General features: G+C 43.4%; 1 protein-coding gene across 1 annotated transcript in view; it reads left to right on the forward strand.

Moving 5' to 3' along the window:
* LOC143989186 (uncharacterized) overlaps positions 1–15,513 on the forward strand; it is a 223,147-nt gene that overhangs the window by 190,663 nt on the left and 16,971 nt on the right. The window contains exon 2 of the mRNA XM_077489224.1: positions 6,988–7,469. Coding sequence (XP_077345350.1) covers positions 6,994–7,469 — 476 coding nt within the window. The 5' untranslated portion in view covers positions 6,988–6,993. The remainder of the gene's footprint in view (positions 1–6,987; positions 7,470–15,513) is intronic.

The raw sequence follows: 15,513 nt of genomic DNA on the forward strand, positions 1-15,513 counted from the left end.
GGGTATGATATAATTTATTCCTTAGGGTACCCCAATGCACCTTGCCAATGGACATGCGTTATAGCCACTTATAAAGTAATGCACTACCGTGCCTTCTGGTAAGCTATGTTACACAAAAAAAATACATGCACTTTTCAGGTGCATTTTACTGTATCAGGCAGCTCTAACACAACACATTGAAATGCACATGCATTACACGCACTGCAAGTATGAACCCAAAGTTGGGCTAGGTTCACATTTGTGGGCTGCAGGAACATGTGTAACGTGGTGTGCGTTCCTGCAACGTACCACAAAAATGCATTTCCTTTGCAGGAAGGAAAGAATGAAGAAGGGAGTAAAAAAAGTAGGAAGGAAGGGGTCAAAAAGGAAAGAAGAAGGAAGCGGGAAAGGAGAGGAAAGGAAAAAGAAGAAAGGGAAGGGATGAAGGAAGGAGGGGGTTAAAAAGAGTAGAAAGAAGGAAAGGAAATGGGAAGCAAAAGATGAAGAAGGAGAAGGAAAGAAGGAAGGAAGAAGGGAAGGAAATAAGTAGGAAGGGATGACAAAGGTATTGGAAGAGGAAGAAAAGATGGGATTAAATGGGAAGGAAGGAAGCAGAGAAGGTAAGAATAAAGAAGGGAAGTAAAGAGGAAAAAAAAGATGGAGAAGGGAAGGAAAAAGGAAGGAAATAAAAATAAGAGTGTAGGAAGGAATGAAGAAGGGAATGAAAGAAGATTGAAGGGATAGATGGTAAAGGAAAGAAAAGGAGAGGAAAGGAAAGGAAAGGAAGGAGGAGGGAATAAAGAAAGGTTAGAGGTGAAAGAAAGAAGGAAATAAAAAGAGAAGGAAAAAAGGAAAGGAAACAGAGAGGAAAATATGAAGAAGTGAAGGAAAAAAGAAGGAAAGAATAAAGGAAATAAGGGAAGAAGAAGGAAAGAGGAGGAAATGAATGCCGATGGGAATGGAACAAGAAGAAAGGAATGGATTAAAAGGGGGAAGGAAGGAAGCAAAGAAGGAAAGAATAAAGAAAGAAAGTAAAGAGGAAAAAAAGATGAAGAAGGGAAAAAGGAAGGAAATAAGAAAAAAGAATGAAGGAAGGAATGTAGAAGGGAATGAAAGAAGAATGAAGGAATTGATAGGCAAGGAAATGAAGAAGGAGGGAATGAAGAAAGGTTAGGGGTAAAAGAAAGAGGGGATTAAAAAGACAATGAAGAAGGAAAGGAAACAGGAAAGAAAATATGAAGAAGGGAAGGAAAGAAGGAATGAAGGGATGATGAGGGGAATGGAAGAAGAAGAAAGGAAGGAAGGGATTAAAAAGGAAGGAATGAAACAGAGAAGGAAAGAATAAAGAAGGAAAGTAAAGAGGAAAAAAGATGGAAAGGAAAAAGGATGGAAAAAAAAGAATGAAGGAAGGAATGAATAATGGAATGAAAGAAGAATGAAGGAATAGATAGGAAAGGAAAGAAAATGAGAGAAAAGGAAAGCACAGAAAAGGAAAAGAAGAAGGAGGGAATGAAGAAAGGGAAGGAAATGAAAGAAGCAGGGGGTTAAAAACACAAGGAAGAAGGAAAGGAAATAGGAAGCAAAAGATAAAGGAGGGAAGGAAAGAACAAGGAAAGAATGAAGGAAACAAGGGATGAGGAAGGGAAGGAAAGAAGAAGAAAGGGATGATGATGGGAATGGAAGAAGAAGAAAGGAAGGGATTAAAATTAATGGAAGGAAGGGGAGACTGAAGAAATCACAGAAGGAAGGAATGAAGAAAAAAAGTAAAGAGGGGGAAAAAAGATGAAGACATGAAGGAAAAAGGAAGGAAATAAAAATAAAAAAAGGAAGGAGGGACTAAAGAAGGGAATGAAAGAAGAATAAAGGAATAGATTAAAAAGGGATGGAAATGGAAAGGAAAGGATGAAAGAAAGAAGGAAGGTGTTAAAAAGGAAAGGAAGAAAGAAAGGAAAGAGGAAGGAAGAGATGAAGAAGGAAAGGAAAGAAGAAGAAGGAAGGAAGGGATTGAAAAGGGAAGAAAAGAAGGGGAGAAGGGAAAAGTGGAGAAGGAAGGAAGGAATGAAGAAGGGAAGGAAAGAGGAAGGAAAAGATGAAGTAAATACGGAAGGAATGAAAAATGGAATGAAAGAAGAATGAAGGGAAAAAAAATTAAAAAGTGAAGGAAAGAAAAAGGAAGGCAGGAAGAAGCATAAAACATATGGCTTAATTTTATAAAGTACAAAAAAGTGCATGCCTTTTGTAGGTGCGCAAAGGTGTCATGAATTCTTAATGGAACCGCAACGCACCTTGCTAACACTTATGCCCCACAACCCATGGTAACAAAGTATTGTGCGTTTTGGTGTGATATGATTTTGTGCTTAGGGAAGCCCTGAAATGAATAAACTGCCCTAAACATGACCCTTGAAATTGTGCAAAATCACGTGTGCACCATCGCACCTACATGGGTATGAACAGGACCGTAACGTTCTTTGCATTTGTAGGTTTTCCCTTTTTTGTGTACATTTTATTTGTCCTTTCTCATGACTCTGTTTATCTATTTTTTGTCAAAATTCGGGGGGGGGGGGGGGGGTGAGATCTCTGAACTTTGCTGACTAGAGCCATAATCTCATCCATTGATGCCGGTCATGGAAATGTTGATAAATGCTCGCCCTGTTTAATAATGACAGGCCTAGGAAGTTACTGGAAGCAGATGGCAGCGGGTAGAACATCTGCCTCGTTAATAAGTGAGGCGGGGTGTCCCAGGCGTGAAGACGCAGCACCTTTAGACGTCTTCCTGGCTATGGCTCTTGGAAAGCATGCAATGGCGTTGTGACAACTTAAACACTCCTGCAGAAATCTGTGTATAGGTTGATTTTAGTCCTGGAAATGTCGGGTAATAAATATCATGACTCTTCTTAATGTGAGCGCTTGTGTCACACCTGAGATCAGAAATTAATGAGCTTCTATGTCTGTGTACAGTGAGATAAAAATAAGTCCGCCAGCTGCTCCCTGATGTCAGCATTCAGAGGATCCACATCTGCCACAATGAGGAATTCACTGGATTTAGTAAAACAGTGCATGTGTCTCTGTACTGCGCATGGGATTGGGCTCCCGCCATTCATGGAAAGGGGTCAGTTTTATGGCAAGTCGATATACTGATATTTTACTGAAAGGAAAGAAAAAATATACAAAGATATATAGAAATATAGAAAGAAAGAAAGAAAGAGAAAGCAAGAAAGAAAGAAAGAAAGAAAGAAAGAAAGAAAGAAAGAAAGAATAAAGGAAAGAAAGAAAGAAAGAAAGAAAGAAAGAAAGAAAGAAAAAATAAGGAAAAGAAAAGAAAGAAAGAGAAAGAAAGAAAAAATAAGGAAAAGAAAAGAAAAGAAAGAAAGAAAGAGAAAGAAAAAGAAAAGAAAGAAAGAGGAAGAAAGGAAAAGAAAAGAAAGAAAGAGGAAGAAAGGAAAAGAAAAAAAGGGAAAAAAAAGGAAGGAAAGAAAAGAAAAGAAAAGAAAAGAAGGAAAGAATGGCATGAAAAAGCAAAAGTAGGAAGGAAGGGATGAAGAATGGAAATAGGGGATTAAGAAAGGAAGGAAAAAAGAAGCAAGGAAGAAATGAAAAAGGGAAGGAAAGAAGGAAGAAGAAAGGTAGGAGTGAAAGGAAACAGGGAAGGAAGGGAGAAGGGGTGGAAGGGATAAAGAAGAGAAGAAAAGAAGGGAAAGAAATAAGAATGAAAGAAGGGGTAAAAAATGAAAAAGGAGAAGGTAGGATGAGCTGAAAAAGGGAAGAAAAGAAGGAAGTAAGGGACAAAGAAGGGAAGGAAATAAGAATGAAAGAAGGGATAAAGAAGGAAAAGATGAAGGTATCAAGGGCTGAAAAAGCGAAGGATAAAAAAGGGTTAAGGAAGGGAAGGAAAGAAGGAAGGGATGATGAAGGAAATATAAAGAAGGGCCAAAAAAGGGAAGAAAAGAAGGAGGAAGGAAAGGAAAAAGAAGGGAAGGAAATAAGAATGAAAGAAGGGATAAAGAAGGAAAATATGAAGGTAACAAGGGCTGAAAAAAGCAAAGGATAAAAAAGGGTTAAGGAAGGGAAGAAAAAAAAAAGGAAGGAAGGGATGATGAAGGAAAAAGAAGAAGGAAGGGAGGGAAGAAAATGGGAAGGAAAGAAGAAGGGAAAAATAAGAAGGAAGGAAGGGATGAATGAAGAAAGAAGGAAAGATAAAGGAAGGAAGGTTTGAAGAAGAGACAAAAAGAAGAAGAAACCATGGCATTGAAAGAGGAAGGAAAGAAGTGGAAAGGAAGGGATGAAGAATGGAAAGAAGGGATGAAGAAAGGAAGGAAAAAAGAGGGAAGGAAGGAAAAAAGAAGAAATGTAGGATAAAGGGAAGAGGGAAGGAAGGGATGAAGGGAAGCAAAGAAGGAGAAAGGGAGGGATGAAGAAGGAAAAAGAAGAAGGAAGGAAGGGGCGAAAAAGGGAAGGAAAGAAGAAGGAAGAAAGAGAAAATGAAGGGAAGGAAATAAGAATGAAATAAGATACAAAGAAGGAAAAAAGAGAAGGTAGGAAAGGCTAATTAAGGGAAGGATAAGGCTGATAAAGGGAAGGAAAGAAGAAGGAAGGAATAAATGAACAAGTGAAAGAAAAGAAGAAGGAAGGAAGGAAGGGATGAACAAGGGAAGGAAAGGAGAAAGGAAAGAAGGGATGAAGAGATAAAAGAAAGGAAGATTTGAAGAAGGGGATTTAGGGAAAGAAAAAATAAGGAATGGATGAAGGAGAGAAATAAAGAATGAAATTGAGGAAGAAATGAGGAATGAATGAAAAAAAGGAAAGAAGAAAAAAAAGGGATGAAACAGGGGAAGAAAAGAAGAAGGAAGGAACGGAGAAAAAAAGAGGAAGGAAGGAAGAAGGGAAGGTAGAAGGGAAGGTAAAAGGAAGAAAGAGATGAAGAAAAGAATGAAAGGATGAAGAAGAACAGAATTCAGAGTTAATAATGAATAATGGCCCTAGAGTTATTGCTCCCCACTCCAGTATGTGCAGCAATATGTGCATTGCATTCAAAATTTTCATACGTAGGCCCCCAGGGCATGTGTTTACATTTAATGTGTGTATGTGTGGGGGCTCCAATTTTTTAAGGGGGGGATTAAATGATTGGGTGTAACTTTATTTCTTTTAGTCTGGGTTCACACTATCTTTGCATGTGGCTCACAGCAGGGGTTTGGTGTGTCCCCATTCACCGTTTTAGGTCCGAATTTTGGTTGAATTCTGACCTAAAATGAACCAAAAGATGCACAGGGTTCCTGTGCAAATTCGCTGCGGAGATATGTGAACCGGCTGCATAGAGAGACAGTCAAAGCCTCCTGTTGTTGCGAATTTCCCCGCATCCAATTCACAATAGTGTGAACCCAGCCTAATACCCTGTACACATGGTCGGAAATTCCGACGGAAAAGGTCCTATCGGATTATATTGTCGGAAAATTCGATAGTGTGTGGGCTCTATTGGACTTTTTCCATCGGAAATTCGGACGGAAAGAATTTGAGAACAGGATCTCAAATTTTCCGACAAAAAAATCCAATCTGACTTTTTCTGATCGTTTGTAGAGAATACCGATTGGACAAAGTGCCATGCGTGCTCAGATCAAATTACGAGACCAAAGATATTGGCTAGTAGCCTCAACGTAGTCCCGTCGTAGCGAACAAACGTCATCACATTCCGAACAATTGGATTTTCCGACAACTTTGTCCGACCGTTTGTATGCAACACCAGTTTAGGACAAAATCCATCGGGAAAAATTCCGACAGATTTTGTTGTTGGAATGTCCGACCGTGTGTACAAGGCATTACACTTTTCTTTTTATCGCTGAGCTTTTTATCACATAGGGCAGGGATATGCAATTAGCGCACCTCCAGCTGTTGCAAAACTACAAGTCCCATCATGCCTCTGCCTCTGGGTGTCATGCTTGTGGCTGTCAGAGTCTTGCTATGCCTCATGGGACTTGTAGTTCTGCAACAGCTGGAGGTCCGCTAATTGCATATCCCTCACATAGGGGATCAAACGACTACTACATTGTTGTGACAGGTTCTCTTTAATAAACCATCAGGATTTTTTGAGATCCTTGATTTCACCCCTGCCCTCCATTGGAGCTCCATTGGAGCTAACAGAGCATAGATTGTGCTCCATTACCCTCTCCCCAGGGAAAGCGACGGCCAAATTGAAGTGATATAATACACATTGCTTCTGTATTCTCACTAGGTAGGGCAGCCCAGCTAAGAGATATCTCCCCCTCTACCCAATGGCACCTGCAATGCCAGTGGCATGCAAGCTTCTGTCTTGACACCCAAGAACCTGCCCTGTGTGGGGAAGGGAGTTTTGAGAGATGTGGTTCTGAATCTGGAGGCATACCTACAACAATAGGAACTGACCTCCCAGCAGCTGCCCCTGCAAACATTTTACAATCCTGAGGACGATGTCATAGGGAGTAATAAAAGCTGTTATTATCTAAAGGAACAAGGGGGAAGAAAAATTATTGTTGGGATATGACCTACAGGGGTAGAGGAAGGTATTGGGGGGTACGTTTTGATTGGACATGCACTTTACAGACAAACAATGCAACACCTAGAGAAAAGATGTAATTAAAGGGACAAAAATTAGCAAAAGAATCAAGCTGGTATATTGTGTATTAACGTTAATACTCTAGGTGACGGTGGCGTCATCCTCAGACTCAGACCGGATCTCAGAGAATGTTGAGTAGACCATATCTCATGAGAAGATGATCCTGTACTGAGCCGTAGTGTCTTCTCTTGAAGCTACTCAACATTTCCAGGGATCTTGTTGGCAAGAGGATGATGTCACCCCTGCACTATGGAAGTCTGGGAAAGGTAAGTACATTATCTGACTGCCCCCCCCCCCCCCCCATAGATACTTATATGCAGCATTGTTGTGAGGGAGGGGGACATCTTGAATAGGTGGAAGGACTACTTACTGTTGAATTTACAACCAGCAGTCCACACTAATAATACTTTGTGTTCTCCTTCCAGGGTACAATGCAGCTGTACTGGGCACTATGCATGGCGCTGATGTTGTGGCTTGCCATATCGTTCAGCTCAGCGCAGAGCGGAGATGAAGCCTTGGCTGATTTAGGCTCTGGATTCCTCCCAACCAACCAGCAAGACCAGCCCAAGGAGCCCCAGCATAACCCATCGCCCACCAATAAGTGTCAGATGACCTTCGTGACCCCTCGCCAGGAGTCATGCGTGAGGAAGGACAATGGTCGGAGCATTAAGGAAGATGTACAGTACCTACAGAACCTTCTCCAGGACCACAACAGGGTTCTGCAGAGTTTGAAGTACACAGTGAATGTTGACGCTCAGGACCTTGGCTACCAGCAGGTCATCACAGAACATAATAAAGGAATACGAGAGGACAACAAGGAATTCTACGGGACGCTGAATAAAGTCATAGATGAGCTCCACACGCGGATGGACGATGAAGACTCGGATATTCCAGATGAGAAGAAAAAGTAGGGATCAGATCTGTTGTGTGCTACTTTACTGTACTGAAATCTGGGTGAACAATTTTCTTTGGATCTACAAACAGTTGTATGTAGTAAAGTGGTCTCCAAACTGCAGCCCGGGGGCTGGATGTGGCCCTTTGCTTGCCTTTATCAGGCCCTAGGGACACTATTCCTGATGGAAGTCACTATAGCTTCTACACCAACAATGGGGCATAATTCCTGTCACTAAGACACCTTTCACACTGGGGCGTTTTTCAGGCATTTTTCAAGCGCTTTTTGCGTTAAAAAAAGCGCTTGTGAAGCGCTTGACAGAAGCCTTATCTGCAATCCCAATGTGAAAGCCCAAGTGCTTTAAGAGCCCTTTCACAATGTCAGCGCCTGAAAAAAGCTCATAAAGCAACGCTTAAACTAGAAGCGCTTTACCAGCGTTTTTCGAGCGCTATTGGGGCGCTTTTAACCCCTGCTAGTGGCCAAATAAAGGGTTAAAAGCGTCCACAAAACGCTGCTGCCAAAAGCATTTTTCAGGCGTTTTTCACGCGCTGCCCATTGATTTCAATGGGAAGGGGCGCTTTAGAAGAGGTGTATTCATCGCTCCAAAAGCGCTGCAAAGAAGCTGCTTGCAGGACTTTTTTTGAAGCCCTGCCAGCGCAGCGCCTCAGTGTGAAAGCACACGGGCTTTCACATTGGGATTGCAGTTGCGGCTTCTTTCAGGCGCTTTTTTTAACGCTAAAGCGTCTGAAAAACGCCCCAGTGTGAAAGGGATCTCAGTGTGAAAGCACTCGTGCTTTTACATTGGGATTGCAGTTGCAGCATCTTTCAAGCGCTTTACAGGCGCTTTTTTTTAACGCTAAAGCGCCTGAAAAACGCCTGAAAAATGCCCCAGTGTGAAAGGGGTCTAATACCAACAATGGGGCATTGACACTAATGATAGGACACTATTCTTTCAGCTGACACCAACTGCAGGGCCCTATACTTCCCACTGATACCCATGATGGCACAATTCTTCCCAATGACACCAATGGTGTGGTACTATTTCTTCCCCTAATACCAACACTAAAACTATATACCTCCCACTAATGCCAATGATGGGACACTATTCCGCCCATAAATACCAATAATGGGGCACTACTCCTCCCAATGACAACACTGATGGGGTATTATTTCTTCCCCTAATGCAAACAATAGGGCACTATTCCTCCCTCTAATACCAATAATGGGGCACTATTCCTCCCACGAATACCAACGATTGGGCACAATTCCTTCCCCTGATACCAACAATGGGGCACTATTCCTCCCAATGACACCAATGATGGGGTACTATTTCCGCCCCCAATGCCAACAAATCCCACAAATACCAATGATGGGGGGCTATTCCACCCACTGACATCAATGATGGGTCATTTACTCTCATTGATGCCAGGGAATTTTCTACTCCTTCTATTATTGTTATACACAATTTATATAGCGCCAGTGCTTTACAATGTGGAGGGGGGGCAGCACAATTACAGTACAGTTCAGTACAGAAGGGACATGAAGGCCCTGCTCATAGAGCTTGCATTCTAAAGGGAGGGGGTGGTGGTACAAAAGGTAATAGATGCGGGGAATGATTTGATGGGGGGTGCCACAGTCTGGCCCCTTCAAAGTCTGAAGGACAGTAAACTGGCCTTTGTTTAGAAAGTTTGGAGACCCCTGATATAGTACAAGAGCCTACCCGACAAACTGAATGGATTGCTTAGTTATATAGTTTTGGTAGGTCTAAAGAAGAATGCACATTCAGATTTTAAGGTATATTGTATTACCAGCTCCGTATTCAAGCGAATCAATCCATCGAAAATTAAAGTGGTTGTAAACCCTTACAACACACTTTGATCTACAGGTAAGACTAGATTAAGGCTTACCTGTAGGTCCAAGAAATATCTCCTAAACCTACACGGTTTAGGAGATATTTGCCGAAAGACAGGCACCGCTGTCTACAGCGCATGCGCCGTAGACAGCGGTGCGCAGGCGCACTGAGCGCGCCGTGGTTAACGGCGTTATGCCGCGAGTGGTGGCTCCCGTGCGCATGCACGGGAGTGACGTCATCGCAGCTTCACCGAACGACAGCGGCGGAGCAGCGAGACCCACCGAGAAGATGGATGCGGCGGACTACAGGGGACAGCGCTGACTTCGCTGGCTCCTGTGTCAGGTAAGTGACACATAACTTGACTACCAGCACACAAGACCCACTTTGACGATGCCACTAACCAAATGACAGCTCCCCAGGCTGTCATCAGTTATATAGTGGAAGGGGTGGCGATAGTGGTGACATCATTACCCAAATTTGGCCATTTGGCCATATTTGCGCAGTGATGTAACCCCCTTTGATTCCTGCTAATTTGTTTACAGGGCATGTAGGTTATTGGGCCGGGTGATGTCAGTGGTGGGTAAGGACACGGCGGGTGCTAGCACCCACTGCTTCCTTAGTAACTATTGACAGCCAGAAGCTGTCACATTTGTCCATGCCAAATGCCTTAAACGTCCAAGGACCAAAACACTGAGCTCATCCTGGTATTTAGAAAGGAAAGGCGCCGCTCCAGGTGAATGTGATTAGTCTGATGGACTATCAGCCATAGCCCCCGTTTTTTTTTTTTTTACCTGGCAATTCTCTTTCTCATAAAAGTGATCCAAGTGGCTGATTAGCTGCTGGATCACTTTTGGAGGCAGCAGGAGGAGCAAATCCCCCACATCCCCTCCTGCTGCTCACCAGTGTTTCTCGGGCTTACCGTTCTCACCGGCGAGCCCGGGAAATTATCTGGTGGTTCGCATGGCTGGCCACAGAGGTGAGGAGAGACCAGATCATCTCACCTAACCTCTATGATCTAGGAGGACTGTATCGATGTCATAAGGTCACGTCCGGTCTAGGGTGAATGTAAACCATTTTTTTTTTAATGAAAGCATAAGATTAATGTTTTTTTTTTTTTGATCTGATGCTTTCAAGGGTAGAGGAGAGATCTGGAGTCTTATAGGCCCCTGATGCCTCCATAAAAAGGACCTGCCATCCCTTATTACTATCACATTTCCTGTGATAGAAATAAAAGGGAAAAAAATAAAAATAAAAATGAAATGGGACAGTGTAAAAATAAAGAATAAATAAATAAAATAAATATAAAAAAAAATTAAAAGGGACAGTGCAAAAAATAAAAAATAAATAAATAAAATAAATATATATAAAAAAAAAGCGCCCCATCCCCTCCTGCTCGCACGCAGAAGTTATCGCATACATAGGTCGAGCATGCATATGTAAATGGTATAGTATTGCCACAAACATTAAAGTGAGAGCAATAATTATTTTTTTTGTATACAAACTTTTTATTTAGGAAAATATGGTGGTACAAGAGAATATTGCATATCAAAAATACAGTAAGTGATACATTGGAAATGTGTATTCAGTAGGTTATAGAGCAGTATTATACAGTATCTCACAAAAGTGAGTACGCCCCTAAATATTTTATTCTATCTTTTCATGTGAAAACACTGACGAAATTACACTTTGCTACAATGTAAAGTAGTGAGTGTACAGCTTGTATAACAGTGTAAATTTGCTGTCCCCTCAAAATAACTCAACACAGTCATTAATGTCTAAACCGCTGGCAACAAAAGTGAGTACACCCCTAAGTGAAAATGTCTAAATTGGGCCCAATTAGCCATTTTCCCTCCCCGGTGTCATGTAACTCATTAGTGTTACAAGGTCTCAGGTGTGAATAGGAAGCAGGTGTGTTAAATTTGGTGTTATCGCTCTCACTCTCTCATACTGGTCACTGGAAGTTCAACATGGCACCTCATGGCAAAGAACTCTCTGAGGATGTGAAAAAAAGAATTGTTGCTCTACATAAAGATGGCCTAGGCTTTAAGAAGATTGCCAAGACCCTGAAACTGAGCTGCAGCACGGTGGCCAAGAGTAGACCATACAGAGGTTTAACAGGACAGGTTCCTCTCAGAACAGGCCTCACCATGGTCGACCAAAGAAGTTGAGTGCACGTGCTCAGCGTCATATCCAGAGGTTGTCTTTGGGAAATAGACGTATGAGTGCTGCCAGCATTGCTGCAGAGGTTGAAGGGGTGGGGGGGGCAGCCTGTCAGTGCTCAGACTATATGCCACACACTGCATCAAATTGGTCTGCATGGCTGTCATCCCAAAAGAAAGCCTCTTCTAAAGATGATGCACAAGAAAGCCCGCAAACAGTTTGCTGAAGACAAGCAGACTAAGGACATGGATTACTGGAACCATGTCCTGTGGTCTGATGAGATAAACTTATTTGGTTCAGATGGTGGGAAGCGTGTGTGGAGGCAACCAGGTGAGGAGTACAAAGACAAGTGTGTCTTGCCTACAGTCAAGCATGGTGGTGGGAGTGTCATGGTCTGGGGCTGCATTAGTGCTGCCGGCACTGGGGAGCTACAGTTCATTGAGGAAACCATGAATGCCAACATGTACTGTGACATCCTGAAGCAGAGCATGATCCCCTCCCTTCAGAGACTGGGCCGCAGGGCAGTATTCCAACATGATAACGACCCCAAACACACCTCCAAGATGACCACTGCCTTGCTAAAGAAGCTGAGGGTGAAGGTGATGGACTGGCCAAGCATGTCTCCAGACCTAAACCCTATTGATCATCTGTGGGGCATCCTCAGATGGAAGGTGGAGGAGCGCAAAGTCTCTAACATCCACCAGCTCTGTGATGTCATTAAGGCAGTGCTGGAAAATAATGGTTACCACACAAAATATTGACACTTTGGGCCCAGTTTGGACATTTTCACTTAGGGGTGTACTCACTTTTGTTGCCAGTGGTTTAGACATTAATGGCTGTGTGTTGAGTTATTTGGAGGGGACAGCAAATTTACACTGTTATACAAGCTGTACACTCACTACTTTACATTGTAGCAAAGTGTCATTTCTTCAGTGTTGTCACATGAAAACATAAAAATGTGAGGGGTGTACTTGTGAGATACTGTATTGATAAAAAAAAATACCATAAAAATTCTTAAGAATAATACTCTTGATATCAAGTTATATCAACTGCGATATCATTGAAAAAGGTATATTTTTTTAGAGAAAACATTCTAGTGCTAGACCTTCTCTGTATCTCTAAACTGGCAACAAATTTAAAGCGTTGCCTATGGAGATTTTTAAGTACCGTAGTTTTTCGCAATTCCACGAGCGTGCGCAATTGTGAAGCGTGACATGTTAGGTATCTATTTACTCAGCGTAACTTCATCTTTTATATTTTACCAGAAAATTGGGTTATATATTGTGTTTTGTTGGCATGAGAATTCATTAAATTGTATTTTTTCCCCAAAAATTGCATTTGAAGAAGCGCTGTGACATAAACAATTGCAACGGTCCCCATTTTATTCTCTAGGGTCTCTGCTAAAGAATTTCATTTATTAAGTAATTCATTAAATGAAATTACATTTTATTTTATTTTTTTAAACTGCATTTGAAAAAATGCAGTGGCATGAAAAATGGCAATGGTGGGCATTTTATTCTCTAGGGTCTCTGCTTAAAAAAAATAGATAATATTCAGGGATTTCTAAGTAATTTTCTAGCTAAAATTACTGATTTTTACTTGTAGATGAGAGGTGCTAAAAAAGGCCTGGTCCTTAACCACTTACGGACCGCCGCTCGCTGATATACGTCTTAACTTTGAAGAGGAATACCATAGCTGCCATAACCCCGGTATCCACTTCTTCGGCCGGTGGTCGGCTTTTCGGTAAGAGTGGTCTCTGTGGTGGATTCGCTGCAATATCACTTTTATCGGCAGCGATTGCCCCCCCCCCCCCCATGCTCCGGTGCCCTCCACCAAGTACCTGAGCCATGGAGACGAGTGAGGGGAAAATGGTCCCCACCCGTCTCCAAACCATTGCAGGGCAGAAGCGACGTCAAAGCGTTGCTCCTGCCCATAGCTCTTAAAGGGCCAATTTTGAAGCATGACATGTTGGGTATCAATTTACTCGGCGTAACATTATATTTCACAATATAAAAAAAAATATTGGGCTAAACTTTACTGTTGTCTTATTTTTTAATTCAAAAAAGTGTATTTTGTTCCCAAAAAAAGTGCGCTTGTAAGACCGTTTGCGCAAATACGGTGTGACAGAAAGTATTGCAACGACCGCCATTTATTCTCTAGGGAGTTAGAAAAACAAATGTATAATGTTTGGGGGTTCTAAGTAATTTTCTAGCACAAAAAAAAAAATGTTTTAACTTGTAAACAACAAATCTGGGAGATCTCACAGATGGATGCAGTAGAGCAGTGGTCCCCAACCATTTTGGCACTGGGGACCGGCTGTGTGGATGAAAATTGTGCCAAGGACCGGGGGGGTCACGATTTTTCACGGGCAGTGGCTGGTGTTAGTGATTCAATCATCACGGCACCATGCTTGATATGGTGTCGGGGTGATCGAAGCACATTATTTCTATTATTACACTGCAGTAATAAATGAAATAGTTCATCTCGCCATAGTGTAGAATCAGTGGGAGCCCTGAGTGTGTCACTTACCACTGTCGCCTGCTGCTAGATGTGCCTAGTCACTTGCCACGCTGCCTGTCACCAGAAGCGGAATGTCACTTGCCACATCACCTGCCACACTGCCTGCCACAAGATGTGGATTGCCACCTGCCACGTTGCCTGTCACCAGATGCGGAGTCGGTGGAGCGCCCCTTGTGGTATGTCAGGCAGACAGCTGAGGGGGTGAACTACAAGTCCCAGCACACCTCACCTGTACTCCCAAACACAGCTCACCTATCACTGATGACGTCACATCTCTGTGGAATCGCCCCTCAGGGTGTCTCTCTCCTCATGCTGCAACTGGTCTCATCAGGCAGAGGGAGGGTCCGAGACTCCTTCGGCTCTCAGTCTCTGGCTCCACCCTTCTGCCATCCCTGATTAGCTGTCTGGGGGGCAGGCAATCTGCGCCGCTAAACAAGGAATCCTGTTTTCACACACCGAGGAGTCAGGGGAGAGCGGCGATGCGGGGCAGGCAGTATGAGATGATGTCATCTCTCTGCTCCCCGCTGCACCTCCGACAGACTGGCTTTGAGGGCGGAAGAGCGGTTATGCAGAGGGGGCGGAGAGAGATGATATCATCTCTACTTGCCCGCCCGCTCGCTTTGTCCATCCACCCAGCGCTCTCATGCCGGTAGCCCAGCATGTGTCTTGCGGCCGCCCGCACCCGCGGCCCACCTGCAGAAGGGCCACGGCCCGGTAGTGGGCTGGGGACCGGGGGTTGATGACCCCTGCAGTAGAGGACACAGGAAGCCAGGGACTGGTTCAGTCCACCATGGTCTATCTTTTCCTGAACTATCACTTTTAGTTGGACTGACCCTTTAAAATCCTATCATATGCATCACATCCTGAGACTCTATTCACACGCAGAGCACAGGGCAGAGAGTTGGAAATGATGGAAGGGAGATCTCACTGATGAATTTTCCAAGACATATTGACCATACCAGGACAGGTCCATCCAGCGCCCAGGGCAAGAATGTGTAACTGCGCCCCCCTCCCCCACTTCTCATGCATGTTGCAAAATGAGTGTACCATTCCACTTTCATTCTCTGCCCCATTTGCTCTGCTGCGTCCGGGGCAGCTTTCCCTTCTGCCCACCCCTTCTGCCCTGCATATAGAACACCAAGAGTTAACTGAGTCTACCATACTCTATCTTTACCTGACCTATTACTTTCAGGTGGACTGAACAGTGTGGACCTACTTTGCCGGGAGGACGTCAATAGACGTCCTCCCATGCCCGAACATCCTGTGCGCCCCATGCAGGGAGCACGTGGCACGCTCTGTGATCAGCAAGTCTATGAGACTTGGCTGATCGCAGATCAGCGTAAGGGGTCGATCCCGGTCCCTTACCATGTGATCAGCTGTCAGCCAATGACAGCTGATCATGTAATGTAAACAGAGCCGTAATCAGATTTTTTTTCTCCTCGCGCTGATAGCATGAAGAGAAAAGAAAAAAACACAATCACCGGCAGCTCTCAGAGGGACATCGGTCCCAATCAAGGAGAGCTCCAG

This window comes from Lithobates pipiens, unplaced genomic scaffold, assembly GCF_037356315.1.
Source record: "Lithobates pipiens isolate NorthernLeopardFrog02 unplaced genomic scaffold, aLitPip1_a1.2 Scaffold_18, whole genome shotgun sequence".
NCBI lineage: Eukaryota > Metazoa > Chordata > Amphibia > Anura > Ranidae > Lithobates > Lithobates pipiens.